We start from the raw sequence: 23,400 nt of genomic DNA on the forward strand, positions 1-23,400 counted from the left end.
CAAACAACTAATTTAAAACATGGAGTCTATGAAAATATGTTTCCTAAAATATATAGCGTGTACCTCCACTACATGTACAAATTTTTACTATCTTTCAACTGAGCAAATGTTTGCCTCTTCTCCTTCCAGGTTGATAGCGTGTGGTGCGGTGATGCGACCTTATGTGGAGGCCAACATATCCCACAAGTCTCACACCACCATCAAGTACTTCCTGAAAATGTGGAGCAGCGTCAGTGAGACACTAATCTTCATCTTTCTGGGTGTGGCCACGGTGGATGGACCTCACTCCTGGAACTGGACCTTCGTCACAGTCACTGTCATTCTGTGTCTGGTGGCACGAGTCATAGGTTAGTTCTACTGCAGTTATTTTTCAGGACAGTCTGTCTGCAGGCATGGTGCAAAATTAGCACCAGCCAAATGTTGGTAAAATATGCAAATGCCTGGTAGATTTACGTCTCTCACCAGCCAAGAAACAATGGTAATCTATTGTGTGGCTGGTACACATTGACTAGCCAGTGGGTGCTAGACAAAAAAGTTAATTTTGCACCCTGTCTGCAGGTCTCCTCTGTGGAGTCACTTCTGGTGCAGGCTTCACTGTCAGAACAGCAAATGCACGCAAAGAATACAAAAAGTGTGTAGACACTTCTGGTGGAAGCAGCGCTTCGATTTAAAATTCTGAGTGAACTTGAAGCATGCTGCGGTGTGTAACAACACTATATAAAGGGCAAATAACAGAGGAAGTGTTGTTAATTTGTAAAGGTACCTGCCTTTGGTGTGAGAGACCCGGGTTCAATTTCCTACTAATTTCAGATTTCTTCTTTAAAGTGTTTTTAATTGAACAGATTTGTCATTAACAGGGCTTAAATGCGAATCCAAAAGTAAAGTTGCTTGGTATTCTTTTTCAAGGGAGACAGATGTATTATAGTACAACAACTATGAGTTGTGATTTATATTAAAAGGATTTCTGTGTGTGTACAAAGATCTTGTTCTCAAAAAGCAAACTGGCAATGCTGGTAAGAGTAAATGTTGCCATCATGTTTCATCACACAGCTGTGTGAGAGGAAGCGCTGGTGTTGATGATATGTCATACTAGTTATTAGTGTTGTTTGAGGAAGAGATCAGATCAGATAAGTTCAGTGATGTAATACTGACTTCTCGTCTTCATTTAACATTCTAAGCCTTAAAAGCTTGAGGTTTTGAGCAAACTTTCCAAGCATAAATGCTGTCTTTGACTGAATTGTTGCTATGAAAAGTCATGCACATCTTATTTATCACATGATACAAGATCTTGTGATGGGGAAAAAATTCAAGTTCTTGTTTTTTTGCTGGTTTAAAGTTGTTTAAATTAAATATAGTTTATAGTACTGCTGAGTACACTCCAAAGCATCTTTTCCCCCCATTTTTTCAATGTGATATTAAAAATTAAAATAACACCATGTCTGCAAATGCAGATTGATTTAAAGAAATCAGCAGTGCATGTTTTTTGGGGGGAAATGCATTGGGGGATATGTTTTTCCTTGTGATAGACTAGATATATCAAGCATCAAGTCTTTGTAAGCTGGAAAGATGAGGAAAAGTATATTGAAAAATCCTAAACATTATGGTTCAGAAAGTATATTATGTTGATGTTCATATACTTTCTTGTTATTGTCTAAACATATTGGCAAGCACTGGCGTCAGCATCTTAAAAAAGGCTCGAAAGAATACTTTTTGACCAAAGGTCTTTAACATACACAGACATTCACAACACGCTCTGACAAAACAAACCCAATGTCAGTTTCTCATTACATTGTCCTTCCCAGGTGTGGTTGGTCTGACCTTCGTGATCAACAAGTTCCGCATCGTCAAGCTGACCACCAAGGACCAGTTCATCGTGGCTTACGGTGGCCTGCGAGGTGCCATCGCCTTCTCCCTTGGCTTCCTGCTGAACAAGGATCACTTTCCCATGAGAGAGATGTTCCTTACTGCCATCATCACTGTTATCTTCTTCACTGTCTTTGTTCAGGTACAAGTACCCAGTTAAGGTTGTCTTGTTTTGGTCTAAAAAGACTTTAGAAGGAGAAATTAAAAAAATACATGTCTTCAGTTTTTGTTATTGAGGTCTATTGAAATTATGCAAAGAGATTCCTGCGCTTTGACTCTTCACTTATATTGAAAACATTACAGGTTGTTATGTTGCTTTCAGGGCACTATTCTAAGTAGGGTTCTGTATGTATTCTGTATGTATTGCATATTACACACTCATTTCACTTACATCACACTGAGGGGTACACCAACAAAGTGAACATTGAAACATTTTATTTGCAACCATTCAGTTAAACATTGTGAATCTTAATCCTCATGCCAAGGATTGAACATAAAAGGAACACTGTATTTGCAGAAAGAGGTCAGTTTGCAACATTTCCTGGAAAAACGGCCCATTTGATGTCACAATCAGTTCCTCAACCTCAAGGGGTCTTCTTTGCTCTTTTTGGTCTTGAAGTAAACTGCTCCAGCTGGTTTAGGAAAATGTCATTTCAGATTCAATTTGTCTGCATGCTGACAGACAGACAGGCAGGTGAGCTAATTCATGCATGAAAAGTTAAACATGCAGAAAGAATACAAAATACGTGGAGACACATTCCTTCAGAAGTGTCTTCTGAGTGAACTTGAATATAACATACAAAAACAGTACATGAAGGGAAGATAAAGACAAACAGGCAGTGATTGCATAGGCCTACACGTTGCCCACATTTAAAGCACAATGAACTGCATCAGCCCTGTCCTGCCAGATAAACCAGTCTCCTCGTGAAACTGTAGGAAGACTCTTGGCTGTGAATTGGACCCAGAATAGAAACAGCTAAAATAAAACCCTGAAGATTAGAAAAATGTTTTATTGATGATACAGCACTGGCAGTCTGATGCTGAGACACATGCAGACCAGGGAAGGGCTTTCACCTGCAATGTGCAGGACTTGCTTGTAGGCTGATTGGCTAGTCAAATATCTGCTTAAGGGTCATTGGTTATTGTAATTATTGTTAGTATTTGTTACATGGAATTCAGACAATTTAAAAAAAAAAAAAAAAAATGCTATCTGTGTAACAAAGTAAGATAATCATGATCTAATTGTATTTATTATCCAGCCATAAACGAGAGAATGTTTTATATTTCTGTATTTATGACCAAACATATTCACAAGCATAGAAAGATGAGGAGTCATTGTTTATCCAGTTGAACACAGGTCTTCACTTCTGTAAGAAACTATATTTCCCCCCACAGTAAAACTGAGGTACGAACAGTTTCTTGGATGTCACCTGGATGACTTTTTTTTTAATTGCACTGATTGTCCTAAAGTGGGATGCAAACATTCGGGTTAACCATGAAATATATCCCTGTATTTATGGTGGCTATTTTGAGTGGTTGAATTGAAATAAGCACAAGGTGAGTGTTTACATGTCTGTTTGCAGAACTGGGCATTATCAAAGAACAGGAATCTTCTGTCACCCACTTTATGCTATTACAGTTAAACCAGATTGACAGCTTAATCTCTTTAAGGAGCAGAATAATACACTCAAGCTTTACTGGTTATAATCTAGCAGCAGCCAAACATCGGTCTGATGTTTTGATTTTTGCATTCCTGGAACCGTTCGGTTGTGGCAGTGACTGTTTCTTAGTCCTGCTGATGACCAGAAGAAGACCATGTGATTATACATGAATAAGCTTCTAGGAAAGCTACAGTGGGGTTAAGTTTGAGACACATTTTTTAGCTGTAGAAAATAAAAAATCTAAAAATAAAAAACATTTGGTTGCCAGAATGAACTTTTCACCTAAGTAGTTTGTTTAGCAGCATGAGACGAGTGTTTAGAAATAACTCAGTTCTTCCTTTGCAACCAAATACACTGTAACAAACACAATTTAAACACACAAAGTGGTTTAAACTGAGTTGTTTTTGTTGATGAATGCACTCATCAGTTATGCTTATGATCACATTTCTCTTGAGAGTATAATCACAGGGATCCACAGGGAAAACACTGCAGGTTACTGATACTGAAAATAATACTTTGCTTCACTGTAATTGAAAATACATCACTCTCTGTCTAGACAGGACATCATAGCTTTGCAGTTCAGGATTTATCTTAAGCTGAATTTGTTCTTGCAAGAAACATCTTTGCCTTACTCTACCCAACTTCAAAGAATGTCTGTCCAGGGATCAATGGAAAGACAAAAATTATATCATTTAGGATTGATAATGAGATGGATTTTATTGTGTTTATCTTACTAGGACGTGGGTTTGCAGATTAGTTTAAGAAGTTGATTCTGAAAGCTGAAATCTGTAACTTTCCTCACATCTTCCACACGCAACAGGGTTGTTGTGAAAAGCAGTGAGAAGACCTGCTGTGTCTGTGAATCAGCCATAGTGGAGAGTGATACTACTGAGCTTCTGCCTGACTTCAGCGAATGAAAACACAAGCACGGTGGCTCTGTTTTAAGTTACCTTTAATGTTGTTATAAACCAGGACATGTGTGGCAGAAGTCAGTCTGAGAGCATGGAGACACAGAAAGGTTATAAAACATTACAGCTTTAAAGGCACTCTTGACTCTTGCAGGGAGTGGGTGATAAGAGCCTATCTCTGTCTTTAGCTAAGGCCAGGAGGCGTTTACAGTGAATAATGTTTTGTTGCTCTCATCCGTGTAGGGCATGACCATCAAACCCCTGGTGGAGCTGCTGGCGGTGAAGAAGAAACAGGAAGCGAAACGCTCGATTAATGAGGAAATCCACACCCAGGTACAACCTCTCCCCTTCAACCATCTTCAGCCTTAATGGTCAGAAGCTGATGATTGTTTTTATGGTGAATGCATATGACCCAGGGCCTTTTGGTATGTGTATGATGAAAGAAATGTCAAAATTGTTTGAAATGTTTTGAAACACAGGACACCTTCTTTATGTAAATTAATGTGATACATGGAGAAAATAATGGTAAATTCATTGCCTTCCTCTTTCACCAAGCCACTTTGTTGAGCCACAGCAATGCATTTTCACTTCCTGACATTGTTTTGTTTACTACTCCCACTGACAAATACAGAAATACAAAAAGTACTAATAATTTTGCTATAATATACCATTCCCTGGATTAAGAAGTTTTCAGTAGTTGCACGTAAGTAATTACATTTTGATAGTGAATTGTTTTCTGATGACATTATACATTATTCTCAGTTGTAGTTATGTAAAATGTGACGTCCTTTTCCAGTAACACTCCTCTGAGACCATTTAGTCTATCAATTTTTGATTGTTGCTTCCATCTACTGGCTGTGTATTGGTACTTCATCTCATATAATGTACTGTACAGTGTGCAGGTACAGCAAACCGTGGTTAGAAAATAATACCCCATTTCATAACAGCAATGATTTTTACCATCGAGTTAAATATAACCTGAACACACAGATTCTTGTATCCACAGTTTTTGGTAGGTACTCAAACACGTCCATGGTCGACCACCCTGAGGATTTTAAAGCTTTTAATACAGATCACATGCACACACACACACACACACACACACACACACACACACACACACAGAGGCTGATCTGGCTTTGTGTTAAGTCACCAGTGCTCGATGCTAAGAGAGCAGCCTGTGCCTAAGGGCTGCTCCGCCACTGTAAAACACTAATAATTAGAGTCAACAGAGCTGACTGATGACACAGTAGTACTCAGCTACAACATAGCATTGAATCCAAATTGAGTTATCTGGTATGGAGGCTGTGAATTTATTTATTTATGTCTGCAAGCAGCTAGGTGACAACTAGGTGATCTTGCTGCAGATCATTTCGAGCACCCATTAAGGATTTTACTTGCTTGCTTGAAATTAGGCTGGGAATTACATGCCAACACACAATGCAATGCTATTATGTGTTGATATGTTGTTCAGTGACGATGTAATGTAGGTTATATACCACTATATGCAGTCGCAATGCATAACAATCATGTATGGATTTGTGCGACAGAATAAGAAAGATATTTTTTCATAAATTGGCATTAAGCATATATTTGTTAAATGAAAGGCTTTTGGATTGGCATCATCTTATAGATTGCTAAAAATAGCACATACAGCTTCATGTATACTGTGCCATTATTTAAATGACAAACAGACATGCAGTAAACTGGTGAAAGAAGAAGCTCCAGAGCCAAGATGTTTGTAGTAAAAGAAGAATACGTCTATGTAGTAGTAAATAAAGTATCATAATATGTTGCTGTTTTGTCTCGCCCTCAATCTTCTAGCGTTAACACTAGAGAAACTTTTCATACTGTTGCCACTTTTTAAAATTAGACTTTTTCACCTCCACCCCCCCAGTGCTGGGCAGTTTTTATATAAATCAGTCTCTTTGGACAAAGCCAAAGTGAATTTTGTGGCTCTGCAAAATTATTTGCACCCATAGCAACGCTGTCTTTCAGACTGTCATCTCCAGGCTTAGTCAGAGCACCAGGGCGGCCGGCTGAAAACCAAATGCATTGGTACATTTCTCTGGTTCTCTTAGCCGGCATGCTGCCACTGCTTATACACACTTGCCAATCATTCACCTGGCTGCTGCCACTGTTGCTGCTGCTAGTTTTCTCTCATGACTCCCATTTAAACTTGTCAACCGCTTTTGTTGATAATGATGTTAGCAGTCTTACCTGGGAGGGTGTTTTTCTGCCATTAATGGGAACTGTGGTGAAGCAAAAGGTACAAGAGATGATGAAGATGCAGCTGAGTAACGTCAGTGGTACCAGTAATCACAGTCAATAACATTGTTAGTAATAAATTATAGTTTATACATCAAAAAAACATTTTACATGTAGCTACAGGTGGTATACCGTACATGCAGACAATGGGGGGGAAAGGACATGACAGGAATCAGTCCAATTGACCAATGCAATTGCTCAAAGTGACATTGTCAGTCTGGTTCAATCTAGAGTTAGTCTTTTTGTCAATCTTAAAAAATCTCAAAAAGAAGATTTGTTTTGCCTGTTTTCATCCCCAGTTCCTCGACCACCTGCTGACTGGAATTGAGGACATTTGTGGACATTATGGACACCACCACTGGAAGGACAAGTATGGATTTTACAGCTATGAGCTAAATACAATCATCAGAAAATATGGGGGGCATCATTTTTATTACTGATAACTCATTTCACTATAAAATGTCAAACATGATGACAAATGTTCATGACAAGTTACTAGAGGCCAAATTAAAAGAAGTAGACCTTTGACTGAAAGAAACTGTGAGCATTAAAAGTGTTTTTTGTTTTTTTACTCTAATCCTTCATTGTCACAATGGTCATTGGTTAATTTTAATAATCAGCTTATTGATTTAAGCGAGAATATACATTACATTTTTGTTTTCATCTGTCACTCTCTTCCTCCCAGACTGAACCGCTTCAACAAGAAGTATGTGAAGAAGTGCTTGATTGCAGGCGAACGCTCCAAGGAGCCGCAGCTCATTGCCTTCTACCACAAGATGGAGATGAAACAGGCCATTGAGCTGGTGGAAAGTGGAGGGGGAGTCAAGCTGCCTTCTGCTGTGCCTTCCACCGTTTCCATGCAGTAAGTACTGAGTTACCACTCTCAGAATACAAAACTGTCCAAATTTAAGTCCTTACACCTGCAGTAACTTATTTTTTGGCAAAATGTGCTGTTTTGAAACCAAAATGGGTTATTTAAAATTTTCTGGGGTAGGACCCCCAGACCGCCCTACTCATATATTTCAGCTGTGATGATTTCTATTAAATACTGTTAATTTATCATCACATCTTGTTCTTGTGACACCAGTATGGTGCATCACCACATCTCATAAACTAAGTGTTTCGTCATACCCCTAATCTGAGCCCACTACTTTTCAACACAAAGTGACGCCCTTGTGTGTCGGTGTCTTTCTCTTGTTGCAGTAGACGAATGCACATTATCTATACAAGATGTAAACTTAAAAACAGACACTGTCTCTGTACATTTTTTTTGCTTGCGTATCATTCTCTCCTTTTTTACCCCTGACCAGTTTGAATGCTTGCACTTTGGGGCAGAGTTGTGCGTGCAACATTAACATACGTATCATCATATTTTACATTTGTACACATCCAGCAGATACAGAGCAAAAATGTCATTCATTTCAGTTGTGTTTCTGACAACCTGGTGTATATAATTCAAGTATTTACTCTCATTTAGCTCTTTTTTTTTGGGTCTCTACTATCTTCTGAGGGAAATATCTGGCTCTTTAGCTGGTAAATGCGCTACTAGTAGTCGCTACTTAATTTCACATTTGCAGTATAGTAGTTGAAGAAGTAGTAGCAGTCAATGATAAACTGCTAAATTTAGCCTTAGTCAGTCTTAATATCTAGTTTAATTCACATGAGTCATTCGTTACTGAATGTAAGTCAAAGATGGAGACACTGGTGTGGATCCTTAGTTTTACTTTTTTCACTTTACCGTCCACAAACCAAGGATAGAAAAGCTCAGACCTGTCAGCTAAATTAATTCAGCAGTGCCAGTAAGAACCTGACTAACATCACTTTACAGTTAACAAACCACTGACTTTGTTGATGTTGAGGATGAGTTACAGAGGGAGGCGATTATTTTACCTTTCTTTGCATAAAATGTTAACCGTTAGAAACGTCAGACATCTAATTAGATACCAGGAGGAAATAATTTAGGGAAATTTCAATGGTTTGATTATTATCACAACAGATTGTGTGATGTGTTTTTAGAAGTGCACACATGAATGTGTTTTGATGTGTCTTTCATTTGTTTGCACTGGTCTGTAATACACAAACTCTGATAGTCCTAACTTTTTCCTGCATTTTTCTCAGGAACATTCAACCCAAGAAGCTTCTTATTGACAAGCCTGCAGAGAGATCTCTGTCCCAGCTGCCTAAAGGCCGAGAGGAGGAGATCAGGAAGATCCTCAGGAGCAACCTACAGAAGACACGAATGAGGGTAACACTGCTATATGAATTACACGAAACATTATTACATTCGTATTCCTGATTTGTTTTAGCTAAAGATGTATTGCCTTGTACTACTGGCCGTTCAAATCATCAATCTTTATTCCTATTGATTTGCACTGATAAACAAAGTGGCACCTCTGCCACATTAGACTGAAAAGCAGGTGCAGCCAGCTCAGCAACTGCAAGTGTCTGGTCGCCACTGTAGCAGTCTAACCTCTTTTCATATACATTTTCACACACTCTTCTTATTCTTCTCTTCTTTATGTTCTTATCAGTACTTCTGCAGACCTTTTAGATAAACAGAAACAAACAGAGTCAATGTTATTTCATTTACTTTAACTTTTATTTGTTAACCATTGAATTGTCTTCTTAAACTGAGTTATGTGTTTTTTTTCTGTCTCAGCTGCGCTCCTACAACAGACACACTCTGGTGGCTGATCCATATGAGGATGGATTCGGTGACTTCCTTATCAAGAAGCAAAAGATGATTGAGCTAGAGCGGAAGGTATGATTATCAGTCTCACTTAAGGCAACACCTCTTAAATCAAGAATCAGTCTGAGCCAGCTGTATGCTTTGTCGGATGTTAATGACACCTGATCACAATACGTTTGAACCAAACATATGTTGCGGATTAGTTAGCGCTAAAGAAGACATTTTGCAATACCATTGCAGTGTGCCATACAGAACAGTTATGCAATCTGGAATGTGGCAAAGTAGAAGTTATATTGCAGGAAGAGGCATTTGATAATCAGGAGAATCACAGTAGACTCAAAAAAACAGATGAAGAGCAGCTCTTTTTATTTCATACAGGGTCTCCAGCAGTTAAATGATTCCACCAAAATGATGATTTGTGTTCTAATTGGAGTCTACCTTCAGTCTCCTAAATTAATTGTCTCGACACAAATGGGGGCTGATTTATTTGCACGGTTGAGTAGCTCTACTACAAACATCCATTTCGTCAACTTGTAATTACGTAATAAAAGTAGACTCTTGTTTTGGATAAATCAAATGCACTACAAGCTGTAGTCATAGTGTCAGCGCAGGACAGCGTTCCCCCTTAAAAATGTAAATACACCTGCAGATTTAAGAAGCAGTAGGAACAGTTTTACATTTACCTTTAAACTTATTTATTCTAGTGGTTATTTATTTTAGATGTTATTTCTCTCTTTTAAAGTCCTGATTATTAGAGCATTGAGTACTTTTTTCATGTTTGTCTGTTGTTTGTAAAATGTGTATCAAGAGGAATGCTTTGTCTTATAATGCAAACCAAATCTACCCACGAGTACAAATAAAGTAACGTGAGCCTGTTTCTTTAAGATGTTGATCAGTGGTTAATCACTGAACTGTTTTAGTTTAGCTGATACTTCACAAAAAATTATATCAGGTAGGGAGTGTATTTCTTGTACTTTTTGTATAATTTAAACTTTATATATTAATAATAGTGAATGTTCACCAAAGTTACCCAACCCATAAACAATCAATATTCCTTTGTTTTCACAGATAAAAAACATGAATAACTATCTGACAGTTCCTGCTGCTCCTCCTGACTCCCCTACCATGTGTAGAGCCAGACTGGCCTCAGGTAAGCACATTTATCTCAGCCACAGCCAAATGCAAACACTCTATCTACCATCATTTTACTGAAAGGTACCACGTGAAACAATATGAGAAACACAGCGATCGGACATTATGTTTTGTTAGGCTCAAAAGGCAGCTTTCACAACACATTAAACACTGTAGAAAGCTACTGTTCACAGCTGCAGCAATAGATATTTCCCCACTGATGGAAATATGTTTGCATGTGCCAGCATGCATGTAAACCAGTGTGTGGTTTCATTTTAGGCACAGGTACTGATTTCAAACCTGCACAGCAGCAGAAATGCAACAAAATCTGCCCAGGTATGTAGTCAGTGTAGAGAAGATTAATTTTGAGTTTTGATAACCCAGCAACGATCCTAACATGCATGCATCAGTTGTGTTGCTTGTTACCATTAATTAATTATTCATCACTAATGAGGGGATCTCATGACATGAAGACTAGAGGATTTATTAGAGCCAAGGGACAAAGTCTTGATGTTTACAGAACAGTTATGCATGATATGTATTGGACATTTAGCTTGTGTTTTTCATAGTGAGTTTTAAAGTGGTCGTATTATGCTCATTTTAGAATAGCATAATAGGAAGAATAGGTTTACATGTTTCATTTTATGTGTTGAATGTGTTGTACGATCCGTTTTAGCTACGTAGTGAAGTATCTCTCTTCGATATGATCTTTGTTGGGTGTTGCACATGCGCTGTACCTAGTTAAGAACTACTAGGCAATCAGCACAGTAGGGTGGATCCTGACAAGCCAGTAACCACAGCTTCGGTTCAGCTGTACATGTTCCCGAACCAGCTTCACAACCTAGACTGGAGCAAGAGGTTCAGTGGTACATTATTATAAATTTATCTTTCATACCTAACATTTTACTGTGCACTGTCTCTACATCACAGTAACAACTTTACAGTATGTCCAATAACCGAGGGTAGCTAACGTTCGGGGGTAAAGGGTAAGTGGAGGCAGCATTATGACAGGTGATACATAGTGACGCAGATAGATTACCGAATTAAATACTGGACTACATTTGAGCTGTTTTCAGGCAGTTCAGGAGCAGTGTTTTCTGTGGGAGATGGTAAGTCTCTTAGGGGTGAACTTCACTTTGCAAACCTATTACATGTACAAAACAGATGTATAACAATATATAATAAAGGAAAGGAATAAGGCCTAAAAGCATAATATGACCTCTTTAACTAAATATCCCAGCATGTGCTGCATTATTTTTGTTGTGTTGTGTTGTGAAATATTTGGAAAGCTCATTAAGCTTGTGTTGTTTAGTTTGTGTAGTGGGCAGCTGTGTTGATCTTAATATTGCTCTCCTCCTCCTCCTCCTCCTCCTCCTCCTCCTCCCCTTGTACATCGTATGTTGATGCACGCTGATGGAGTGATATCAGATCCCTTCTTAAAGCTAATACCCTGATCATATACCCTTGTCCTGCCTGTAGACCCCCAAGCTTACAGCACGAAGGCAGCATCAGATAGAGTGCCGACCATCAAGGTAGACCTGGCTTCTCCTCAGTCGCCAGACTCAGTCAACCTGATGGATGAATTCAGACGGGGCGGCCAGCAGCAGCAGGAGGAAGACCAGGGCCTGACGATGAAGCCTCCCTCGGGGCCAAGTGGACCTAACAAGCCAGGCGAGGCGGACGAACCCAGAGAACAGCAGAAGCTTATGAGGTGCCTGAGTGACCCCGGTCCTAGCGCAGAAGAGGAGGAGGATGAACCCTTCCTGCCTTGATGTGGCAGACTGGCTGCGGAGGGGTCAGATTGCATGTCCACCATCACTGGTTAGATGGGAGAGGGCTGTTTCACTGCTCTGCCCTAAATAATCTCTTTGGTTCAGAAATCAAAAAAGCCAAAACTGCTATTGCTGTACAAATGAGAAAGAGAAAGCAAAAGTAGTTTGAGAAGCGGGGAAAAGAGCCATTTATTTGTTATTGTCATTGCTCTTTGTTTTTTGTAGACAGTAATGAAACAGCAGTCACTGGTGGGGTTTGTGGTTGATAGTCTGAGACATTCAGGAAAGAACTATGCATTACCAAAGGTTTGGACTGTTGTAGTGTCCGACAATGTAATTTTTACATTAGTGTCAGACTTTTTGTCTCATTTCCTTTTTCTTGTTCGTCTTGTGTTTGTTCATGGTTTAACAAAATGTTCTTTCTTTCAAGTTACATTCTTTGAGACATGCTGGGCCTCAAGAACCTAAATCTAATCAACAAAGCAAACTACTTTAATCCAGTTTGCAGCACTTGAGTGTAAGTGCTTGTTTTATTCAAATATCTCACTGAAACTGTTCTTTCATTGTGCTACTTGAAATTGCTGGACATTAAAACATTTGGAGTGTAGCTAGTTTAAAAACATTTGGCCTTATTTTATGTCAAACCTTTTCACATGGTGCATTTTTATTTTTGTCTCTTAAAAACATAATCTGATTTCAGGGGTACTAACATTTGTTTGCAATCAGTTTGTTCCAGTGTTTGTGGGATGTAAGTTAAAAGCTGGATGTATTTCGTCACTGTGTAAATGAGCATACACAGTTCTTTGTAGTAGTGCTTACAGACCTGTGGCCTTGTCTGTTGGCTGTAGAGGGAGCTGCGTGGACTTGAAAAATTCCTCATTGTTGCATAAAGAAGTTTTGACGTATATATGTGGAGTGAAGTGTTTTGGAGGCTTGTAAGACAGACAATGATGCATCACAGATGTTTTGATGTCAGAAATTGATTCTCTATCCACATGTTGTCATGTCACGTGTCCGTGAAAATGTTTTATGTTTTACCTCAACTTTACAACACCCTTTAAAACTCTCTCAAGTAGGGGTCAAGTAGAAAATATTACTCTTACTATTGATATAATGAACAAGTGCTCATCTAACAGTCAACTTCACTGCTTTTTTCACTGCAGCGCTCACTTTCTTTTATATGCCTATTTGCATTCTTCAGTTGTTGTTTTTTTATTGGCCTTTACAAGAAGCTATCATGTCCTACATCACTGTTCAGCTTATTACAGGACACAGCAAGTAAAGGTTAGTTTGTATAGGAATCCTTCCACAACTCTTAACCTTCTTGATATATAAGACTGTCGGCATGTCATGGCAAAGTAACTGAAATTCTATGCAGTATAGATGTGTAAAATATGTAAATTATTACAATATCATATATTTATGAATAACCTTTAAAACTGAAGACTTGTAATCTTGTACACACACAACACATTGAGACAGACCACCACAAAAGTCAAAGCTGAAATCAAACACGGGCATTAAAATAAACAATATCAGTTTGTACATCTGTGACTGAAAAGTTACCTTAGGCATGTTCTAGGGCTGGGCAATAAAACAATAATGATAATTATCGTGTATTTTTTATTTAATTCATTTGAATCGAGAACGAATTAGTACTTATTTTTCTACTAAAATATTAATTTTGTAGGAGGAAAAGGGACAGACAAAAAGATTTTACTTAATTTTACTATATTTTTTGAAAAAAGATTTTTATCTCAATTGTTTTGAATGTTCTTCCTCAGATTTGTTAAGTGATCCACTGTTTGGCAAGTGTTTGCCATGTTTTGACCATAAAGAATAGTTTAAAACCACAATTAACCATATTGGTTTCTTCAACTTTCACTCAGGAGCAAAAATCAGTCTTTAAACTTGAAAGAAATAATGATTTGACATTTATTGATATTTGTTGAAATTTATCATACCATTTAATATCGATAATTAGCGATATCGAATGGTATGAAAGTTTTTACTGTGAGAACATTTTTGGCCATATCGCCCAGCCCTAGCCTGTAAGCAGGATTTAAGGTTAGCAGCTAACTTCAGGTCTGACCCTGGATTTTTAGTCCTACAACAGTGTCTCACTTCTTACCTTTGTGCTGAATGACTGACCTTGTACTTTGTTGTACTTTTAAGATATGAACGCAAGTCTACTTAACGCTTGAAATTATGTTTTCTTAGGCATTTTTTTAGTTGTTCCCAAGTCCGTTACATACATCCTTTCGCAGTTAGGATATATATTATGAGCATATATGTTGGTATTTAAATTAAGTTTAATATTAATTTGTTTATTATAACTTGGTCGCATTTGTTTCTTATAGAGACTGGTCAGGTCTTTTGCTATTAGGGTGCAGGTAATGTGGGAGAGTTTTCAGTAACTGTTGGGAACTGAATCTGTGGTTGAGATAGAGTCTTTCAACCGCTATTTGATCACTTTTTATGGCATGAGTTTTTTGTTTTGTTGTTTTTATAAAGTAAATTTAGAACAATATTTGAAACATTTCACAGTACGAGTAATAAATTAATCGTATTTTAAAATAAATTTCTTGAAAGTGAGTTGGAACAACCTCTTATTCAGTGTCTTATCCATAAGAATATATCGAAGCAACACACTAATTTAATGGAAAAGACAAATGTAATCAGATCTACTCGTGCTCTAATGATGGGCCAGTGATATTATAAGCCTATTAATTTATGCATTCACACAGTCTGCAATTTCCATGTCATATCATAACTACTATTAAAATTATTAGGCTAAGGGTTCCCTTGATAAAGATGTGTGAGCATGCTGAGTAACATCTGTAGCGCTACAGTGCTAAATGTATGCCTGCTCATTCATCAGCCTAGTACAGGGGTTTTCATTTCCACCTAGTTTTCATTTCCAACAACAGGACATAGTTATTTTGAGGTATGTGGTAACTATTATGATAAATATGGTATGGATTACTTATTATGTGGGTAAAATTAGGCCTAAGTCTATGTAACAGTTTAGTGCTGCTGTCCAGTAAGCATGCACCTTCAAACTCCCCAAACAAGTACACCTTTGATTTCATTGCCTTATCACATAAACTGGGTCTATTACTCCTCTCTGAACATTCATTTAAAACAGAAAGGTGATCTGTTAATCAATAAACACCTAACAATATTTGGATAATGAGAAATCTGTATGAACTGAATAGTTAGTATTCAATGAAATGAAACGGCTCCATGCATTAAATTAATAAACAACTATTTTGGTCATTACCAGTATGGTATTGTTTAAATTGTACAGCTTTTTGCACCTTACTTTGCATCTTTTTTTAGGGAATTCCAACAATTCTGAATTATAATTATGTTAATTCCCCACCCAATTAATAGCAATAGTCTCTCCCTACGCCATTGCCTACTCAAGCTAGGTTTTTGAGTTAGCAGTGTAGGTGAGAGATGGGGAGGAATAAGAAGCTGTAGACTACTTGAGCATGGATATTGCGTACTCCACAGCCACCTCTGCTCACCAAGCGTGTGACCGCTTATCGTGATCACGGTTGTTAGGGTTAGTGAAGCTAGATAATGAAAAGATCTGGATATGAGGATCTTGCTTCGTAGTACAGGAAGCACTAAAACGTAGTCTTGTGTTTTGTTGATACTGTAAGTCACTCTCTGCTGTAATGTAGGGTTTTTTTTAACAAGTACCCCAGCCAATAACAATTATGTTGTAAAGCCACAAGTATTCTTTCACCTAGGTCTGTTGTCACTATACTGTAAGAATGTAGTTTTTCCATGGAGGCCATCCAAAGAAAAGGATTATTGTTGAGAGATTGGAGGATCAAACCTTTATGTGTCTGATTCCCCTGTCTCGACCAAATTTGTGTGTGTGTGTGTGTGTGTGTGTGTGTGTGTGTGTGTGTGTAGTCGGAGTGGAGAAGTGTGCTGAAAATGTCAACAAGGATAGGGTCAAAGAGAAAAAGATTGTTTTGCAGAATTGACAAGTGAAGAGACATGTGGCACTTTCCTCCATCCTCAAATCCTGCTTTTATTGTTGCTTAGAGGACAGTGATATTTACATGCAGCGTTTGAGGTTCTAAAATGGTTCATAATCTGTAGTTACTGAAACCCAGAGAACTGTCTCTCTCCATCTGTGAATGTCGCCTAATGTGGTGCTGTCGGGACAATTTTTCAGATGCTCTATGATTTGGCTTCCATTTAACAGCAGTTTTAACTGTCTTTGCCCTTAACTGCTCTGCAGAGAAAGTAGGTCTGAGGAAGGTTGCAGCAAGTAATGCATTTTTGAACATAGTCTCACTTGTGAATGCAAAGCAATGTAGCTCTCAGAGAGAATATGCCTCATGCTCTGCACAGATGTTGTATTCTTCATGTGGGAATGGATACACGAGTCAACATGACTTGGTGATGTGATCAAAAGCAAAAATCTCCTATTTAAATTAACACAATTCTCCAAACAAGAGACACCACATCCCTTATTACTTCACATTATTCCAAAGACTTTTAAATTGTCAAAAAGTAGAGAAACACTATTTTCATACTTTTTATTTTTCATACCAAATGCATCTTTTAGGGCAAACATTCTCACACTGCTTGAAGGGAAATGTTTGGTGCAGAAAACCTTAATCTGAAGCCATACAGCCTATAGAAGAATATATATTTATTCAAATATTATAATGTCATCGATATATACACATCATGCCTTTGTTTTGAATGAAAACCTTTACATTTAAATCATGTCTTGAAATGAATGCTTGCTGTTCTTAATTTTAAAATGTCTACAGTGCTGAAAATTTGTGGTGGGTGTTTTCATTGTATGTGTTGGACTGAAGTACAACACTGTTGCCTCACCAGCATTCATTTCAACTTGAATTTTTTCTGTTTGCTTTACAACACTTGCGTGCTTTATCTGTTTAACTGATTTATTGTACGAAGACTTTGCTTTACAGGGATTTGTAAGTCCCTTGCTTTTATTGTCAAGTGCTTTATCTGGATTGATGTGTGTTGCATCACTCCATGTGCTTTACAGACGTTTTCAGGCTTCAGTATGGGTTTTTACCATCTTATGTTTACCTTTAAAAGCACTCCAGAGGCATTGGTCATCCGAACTTTGAACTGAGTTCAGGCTTGAGTGGATGAATTTATAGCTAAAGACTATAATCAGTACAGCTTATAAGCTTTATGTTCAAATTCGGTGCTCCTAAAGTTAATTGTTTTACTTGGAAAAATAAGATGAAGGCATCAATTACAATCAGCTACATATGTGGATAAGACTCTTTACCTTTAAGGGTAATCTGGACCTTATTTTCTCACGTTTTTGTATCCAAGTGAGTAATTGTAAAAACATTTTTTGAAGTTGATCCAGTATTGAGCTTGCATGCTGTCGGCAGCAGGGAAACAAGCTGCAAAGTAATCCTTGCGGGCACTTTCACCCCATCAAAATACATCCATGAAAGTGCCCAGATTGTTATACAAGTGTCTGACATCATTATGGAAAGGGTCCCTACTGACATAGACCTTTTTTTTAAAGAGAACGATAATTTTTGTTTCAGATTTTTGTTTTCCAGAAACTACCAAAGCCACCAGACAACCATTGAGTAAAAACGGTACTAAAAATGCTGAATACTGGAACAATTTCAAAAAATGTTGTTCCAGTTAGTCACATAGACACAAAAACATGGGAAAATATGGTCCAGATAAAAAAATACCAAAGTTACCCTTTAAGGCCTTTATTTCCATTCATTCGACAAACATAACAAATCTTGTAGATTTGATTCAGATATATCACCATGAACATCAGACCAGCTTTTAGGTCTGTTACATTGCAGATTTATCAAAACAACTTAAGGATATGTTTGCTGCAGTTAAGTACATTGAAACTGTTGGTTTCTGTATTTGTTTCTCCTGTCCATACTGACCGTGAAGAGATTTCATCCTAAAGCGACATCAATGTAAGTTTTGTTTTGTTTTTTTTTGTTTTGGTTTTTTTGCAGTACAAAATTTTGTGTGTTACTATTCATTAAATGCAGCTCAGCAAGGAAACACAAAAAGGGGAACTTTATACTAAAGACTGGAATGTTGGAAGATACCCAATTTATTTTTAACTTTATTTTAACTCTTAAGACTACTGACGACTCACGGTGTCTTCTGTGGCACACTGTAATGCATTTTTTTAATGAAATGTGGACTGGATTCTGTCCCCCATCAGTGAAACTGCTTTAAGAATTGATCTTTTAAGGGCCAGGAGGAACAATTACAGCAACAAAAATCGGACGTGTTAATATTTGTTCAAGATAGGTTCACATTTGTTTCCACAATCTTTTAAAACTGCAGCAATAAAATGAATGGAAATAAATGGCTGCCCAGAAAAGTAGTACAATACAAATACAAAATAATAGATAGTACGTAAATGCTTTAAAAAAACTGTCAGCATTAATTTGGTTACTATATGATTTGAACAACATGGGCTAAAATATGAAAAAACACTGGTATGTAAGTACTGTAGGATTTGACCAGCTTAGCAGTGCGTAATGACCCTGCAGTGTCATTACTCTATCACCCAAAAACTTTTCCTCCCTCGTTTACCTCATCGTTCTCCAATATGCGTCATCTGTCTCTTCTTGGACGCCACCATTTTAAACGACACCGAGCACTTTAACAGAGCTGTATCTTTATCTCAAAACACCAGATGTTAGAGAGAGCAATAAGTGGCTTTAATGTAGTTTACACATTGTGCATGGTTATCAGGTGACACATCATAGGGAAAAAAGATTGCACTTTTTGATGGGCCTTATAAACAGGGAAGGGTTCAGCGTTTTTAGTCTTAAAGCACAGAAGCTGGGATTTCAGATCCCAGTGACTGCTATGCTATGACTTGATAGTGGATTATATTTCCCTTTTATTCATATTATTGTTTTCTTTTTCTTAATGTTTGTTGAATTTTGCAATAATCAAGAGGATTTAAAAAAAAAAAATATATATATATATATATATATATAGAGAGAGAGAGAGAGAGAGAGAGAGAGAGAGAGAGAGAGAGAGAGAGAGAGAGAGAGAGATAAAAACATGTATTAGAAATGTATTATAACAATGTACAATTCAGAATGTCAAAGATAAAAGTGTGCACTTTCTTCTTGATTCATCGTTGCTTTCATAATTCCATCCCTGTAATGACCAGTAAAACTAACAACCAGAAATGAAACTGTCAGACACTATACACCAAATTAAAGTTTCACTTTATAGCAGTGCTGTGTGTCATGATTTCCGTGCATGTATTTTTTGTTCAACCAAATAATTTCTTATATTAACACAAGTGAATTGCTGCATTTCAGCTAGTAACATCCCTCCAAGTGAGGGCTACTAGCAACTTGTTCAGGGAGACATTGATGGATCTGTCACAGTGGGAATCAAACTCGCATGTAAGTTTGGCAAACTCGCCCCTTTGGCGTCTACCATGCCAAAGGGGTGCATCTTATCAACTGCACAATCCCTGTCCCCCTGCAAGAACCTTTTTTGGCCAGAGAGTGATTTAAATCAAATCAGCTGACCTTCACTATTCTGAAAATAGACACAACAGATTTTGTATTTATATATCTGGAAGACATATAATTGGATGCACTGTAGAGCCTAATAAACTCAGAATGAATAGTCTGCCTTGTTAAAGTGTAATGCATTACCCGGCTTGGCAGTGCTACAGTTTGCATGAAGAATATGAGATATCCAGAGAGGAAGCTGTGGCCGCTCTGGCTGAGGAAGTTTGTTTATTCCGCTTCTCTTTCTGTTAAATGGAAAATTACAATGACTCTTTAACCAGCTTGGCCTGACAACCACGTCCCCCCAGTAATATTTTTGGAATGGATATGCTGTATTTATAATATTCATTCATTTTAATTGTTGGCAGTTCTATCGTTTTCTAGCAGAGCCTCTGGGTGGCCAAGTTCATTTTACATCTGAAGAGTCTAATTTGAATCTCTAATTACTAGAATTGTTGTTGGCCAAAAATCCTCTTTATATTTGCATTTGTAGGCATTTAGCTGATACTCATCCAGAGCAATTAACAGTAAGTAAACAGTAAAATAAGCTTAACTTCCCAGATCACCAACATTACAAGCAAACAATAGAGTTGTTTGAGAGAAGAGTTTTTCCCGTCCATAAATCTATGATATCACTGATGTGAAACAAACTGAATGTTAATGTGTGTTTGACAGATAGTAATCAGAGGACATTATCTGTAGTATAGCACAACAACATCATAGAGCCCATCTGGATATAACTGAAAAATGTTTTCCTCAAATACTAGCACTTTCATCCATACTGCCTAACTATGTCTTGAATCTCTCTAGTTTCCAACTCTGGGGTCTTAAAGCAATAGTTTGACATGTTACATGAGAAGACTGGCTCTCTTGTATAGGTATAGTAAACATGAAGTTACTGTCAACAGCCGATAATGTCAGATGTCTGCCAGTTGTGAGGAGCTCAACTAAATGGTATATAAATAAATATGAACTGAATCTGATTTCATATCCTGAACTATCAGATTTAACTTGAGGGGGGGTCCCGTGTCTCGACCCTCTTCATTGGGAACTATTGCTTTCGAGGAATACTGTACATAGCAGAGGCAGACAAAATTAAAACAACACATGCACAATGTACTGGAATGCAACTCAGTACAACAGCACTGCAATAAATTCTTCTTCTAAAGTCTTGTTAATCAGTTTTTCTGGAGAATGTATCAGAAAACACCTGATTCAGCTCGATGGTCATTTTTGAATGAGGTTGCACTTTGTGGAGGTTTTATATTTGATTGCAGTGTATCGTAGTCAAGTCCAAGTTAATTTTATTTACAGCCTACAGCACAATATCCCAAATTACAATTTGCCTCAAGGGACTTTATAGTCTCTACAGTATACAACACCCTCTGTCTTTAAAGGCTCAATTCAAATGAGGGCCCCTCAAAAAATGGAAGAAGCCTCAAGAACAGCAGAGGATGGATCATAGTGTTGCTTTCATTTTATGTAAACTGAGCATCTTCGAATTGAATTAAATTCTATCTCATCTATCTTATAATATTTTGTCTACCCCTCTCTGCTCTTAAGCTGCAAACAAAATTTAAGAACAACAAATGGGGATAAACAAGTACATACTGTAAGTGACTTGGACTTCATGGGTCCTTTTTTTACTGTGAAATAAAAAGAAATAATATAAAACTCATGCCAGATATTTAATAGCCTTCCCCAGTGCTGGAAATTTACATGAGGAGTGTGAAATGAGCCTGAAAGCTTTTTAAATGGATTGGTCCGAGTGTTTACTTATTTCAATTTTGCTGCAGTTAAATCACTGGGTTTCATTTGTTTGTCAGCTGGGTTCCCACAATGGTGGACCCGGTTAAATTGGTCTTGTTTACATGAGGGCTCTTATGTTTATGTTCTCCCGATCGCTCTTTAATGTTTTGAGTGGCTGCCCTTTACATATAATGGTGCTGTTTGTTTTGAATATTGGAGCAGTCTGATCCTCAGCTGCCTCCAAATACAACTTTTGTGGTAGACTTTTAGTGCAGCATCTGTTCAATCTAAAATGTAATCGGTTTTAATGTTGGTGCAAATGACTGAGAGATGAATTTTACACCAACCTTAGAAATGATGACGTCTCAGGGCTCTGCTTGCAATGCATAATAAACACCAGTGGATGGCACTGTGCAGCCATAAACCTACTCGGCCACTTAACAAGAGCTGTCATCACTGAACAATCTTCTACTTTTTCACTTGTAATTTCACTGTAGGAATGATTAGTGCACCAAAAGCATACTGGCATGTTTAATTGGTGTGTTGGGAGGAAATCAGGCTTGCTGTGGCCCCATTCCATCAGCTTAATGGTGTGTTTGCTATTGCATTCCCTCTCATTTACATGGCCCATATACCCCCTCCAATGTATGGCTAATTGTTGTGTTTAGGCAATAAAAACACTGAACCACTGCATCGATGTTATAAGTGAATTTTTTGATTTTCAGCATCGTCGAATGTGCTTTGAAAATATTTTGTTACACAACAAGAAATGTTTTGATTATGAATCTGGTGGAGAAGGGTCACTCGAGGGCCGCATGCACACAGCAGTTTGCTGTTTGTCTTGTCTATAAAAGGAACTGACAAATATAGCTTCAGGAAGGCAATAATGCTGAGTTTATTGTTCCGCTGATACTATTTGCACTGATGGTTGATCTGAGCTGTGTTCTATTTATGTTGAGGAGAGAGGCGGGTATTTTAACATGCCACTTTAGACCCACTCCTTTTCAGCAGAATCGTGCACACAAAAAGCAAAGTAGTGCACATGCAGGACTAGCAATGTTTGAAGTAACTGAGTACTTTTTTTTACTTAAGTACAATTTTAATGAACTTGTACTTCATTTGAGTATTTCCATTTTGTGCTACATTATATTTCTACTCCACTACAATTCACAGAGAAAGATTATACTGTATACTGCTACATTTACTAGTTACTTCCATGATCCAGCATTTAAAGATGGTGCCATGTTATAGATTTAACTACCCACAACGATCAGTTACAACATTCAAATGCCGCTTACATATTAAGACATCAGCAGTAATAATAATAAACTCTCTGACAGAAGCCATTCTGCGTAATGAGTCCTTTGACTTAAAGTACATTTTACTTAGAGAAGATGTGGTGATCAGGATTGAAGTGCCAGTGTCACATCTTGTCTGATGACCCAGAATTCATGAAGGGTTACGGTTGGGTTCCCAACTAATGTATGCTTTGTCGAGATTTGTATATATCTCTCGTATCATGCACCAAGGTCAGCACCCCATCCCAAAAAGCTATCCCTGATATTTATGGCTCAACATTAAGCGCCCTGCTGGGCCATGATTCCTAAAGTCAGGGAAGGCTTTGCAGCTGTGCTTAAAGAAACAAATAGCAGGCATGGTGACATTATTAATCCAGACACGCTGGCACGGGCCAATACATCTCTGCCTGCTGTTTGATGTATTGGTATGAGCAGAACACAGAGATGGACTTTTTCATTGGCATCTTGTTTGATGAATAAAACATCAGTGCGGGTTTGGGATTGGATT

The 23,400-nt window shown here is 37.8% G+C and overlaps 1 protein-coding gene across 3 annotated transcripts in view; it reads left to right on the forward strand.

The window, feature by feature from the left end:
- slc9a1a (solute carrier family 9 member A1a) overlaps positions 1–13,199 on the forward strand; it is a 30,846-nt gene extending 17,647 nt beyond the window's left edge. For 2 of the 3 annotated variants that reach the window (XM_046044675.1, XM_046044677.1), the window contains exons 4-13: positions 130–347; positions 1,803–2,005; positions 4,676–4,765; positions 7,000–7,070; positions 7,386–7,562; positions 8,819–8,945; positions 9,360–9,461; positions 10,458–10,539; positions 10,800–10,856; positions 12,000–13,199. In XM_046044675.1, the coding sequence (XP_045900631.1) occupies positions 130–347; positions 1,803–2,005; positions 4,676–4,765; positions 7,000–7,070; positions 7,386–7,562; positions 8,819–8,945; positions 9,360–9,461; positions 10,458–10,539; positions 10,800–10,856; positions 12,000–12,292 (1,420 nt within the window). In that variant the 3' untranslated portion in view covers positions 12,293–13,199. The remainder of the gene's footprint in view (positions 1–129; positions 348–1,802; positions 2,006–4,675; positions 4,766–6,999; positions 7,071–7,385; positions 7,563–8,818; positions 8,946–9,359; positions 9,462–10,457; positions 10,540–10,799; positions 10,857–11,999) is intronic. The other variant, XM_046044676.1, reaches the window with a different exon arrangement.
- The last annotated feature ends 10,201 nt before the right edge of the window (positions 13,200–23,400 follow it).

Source organism: Micropterus dolomieu, linkage group LG03 (genome assembly GCF_021292245.1).
Source record: "Micropterus dolomieu isolate WLL.071019.BEF.003 ecotype Adirondacks linkage group LG03, ASM2129224v1, whole genome shotgun sequence".
NCBI lineage: Eukaryota > Metazoa > Chordata > Actinopteri > Centrarchiformes > Centrarchidae > Micropterus > Micropterus dolomieu.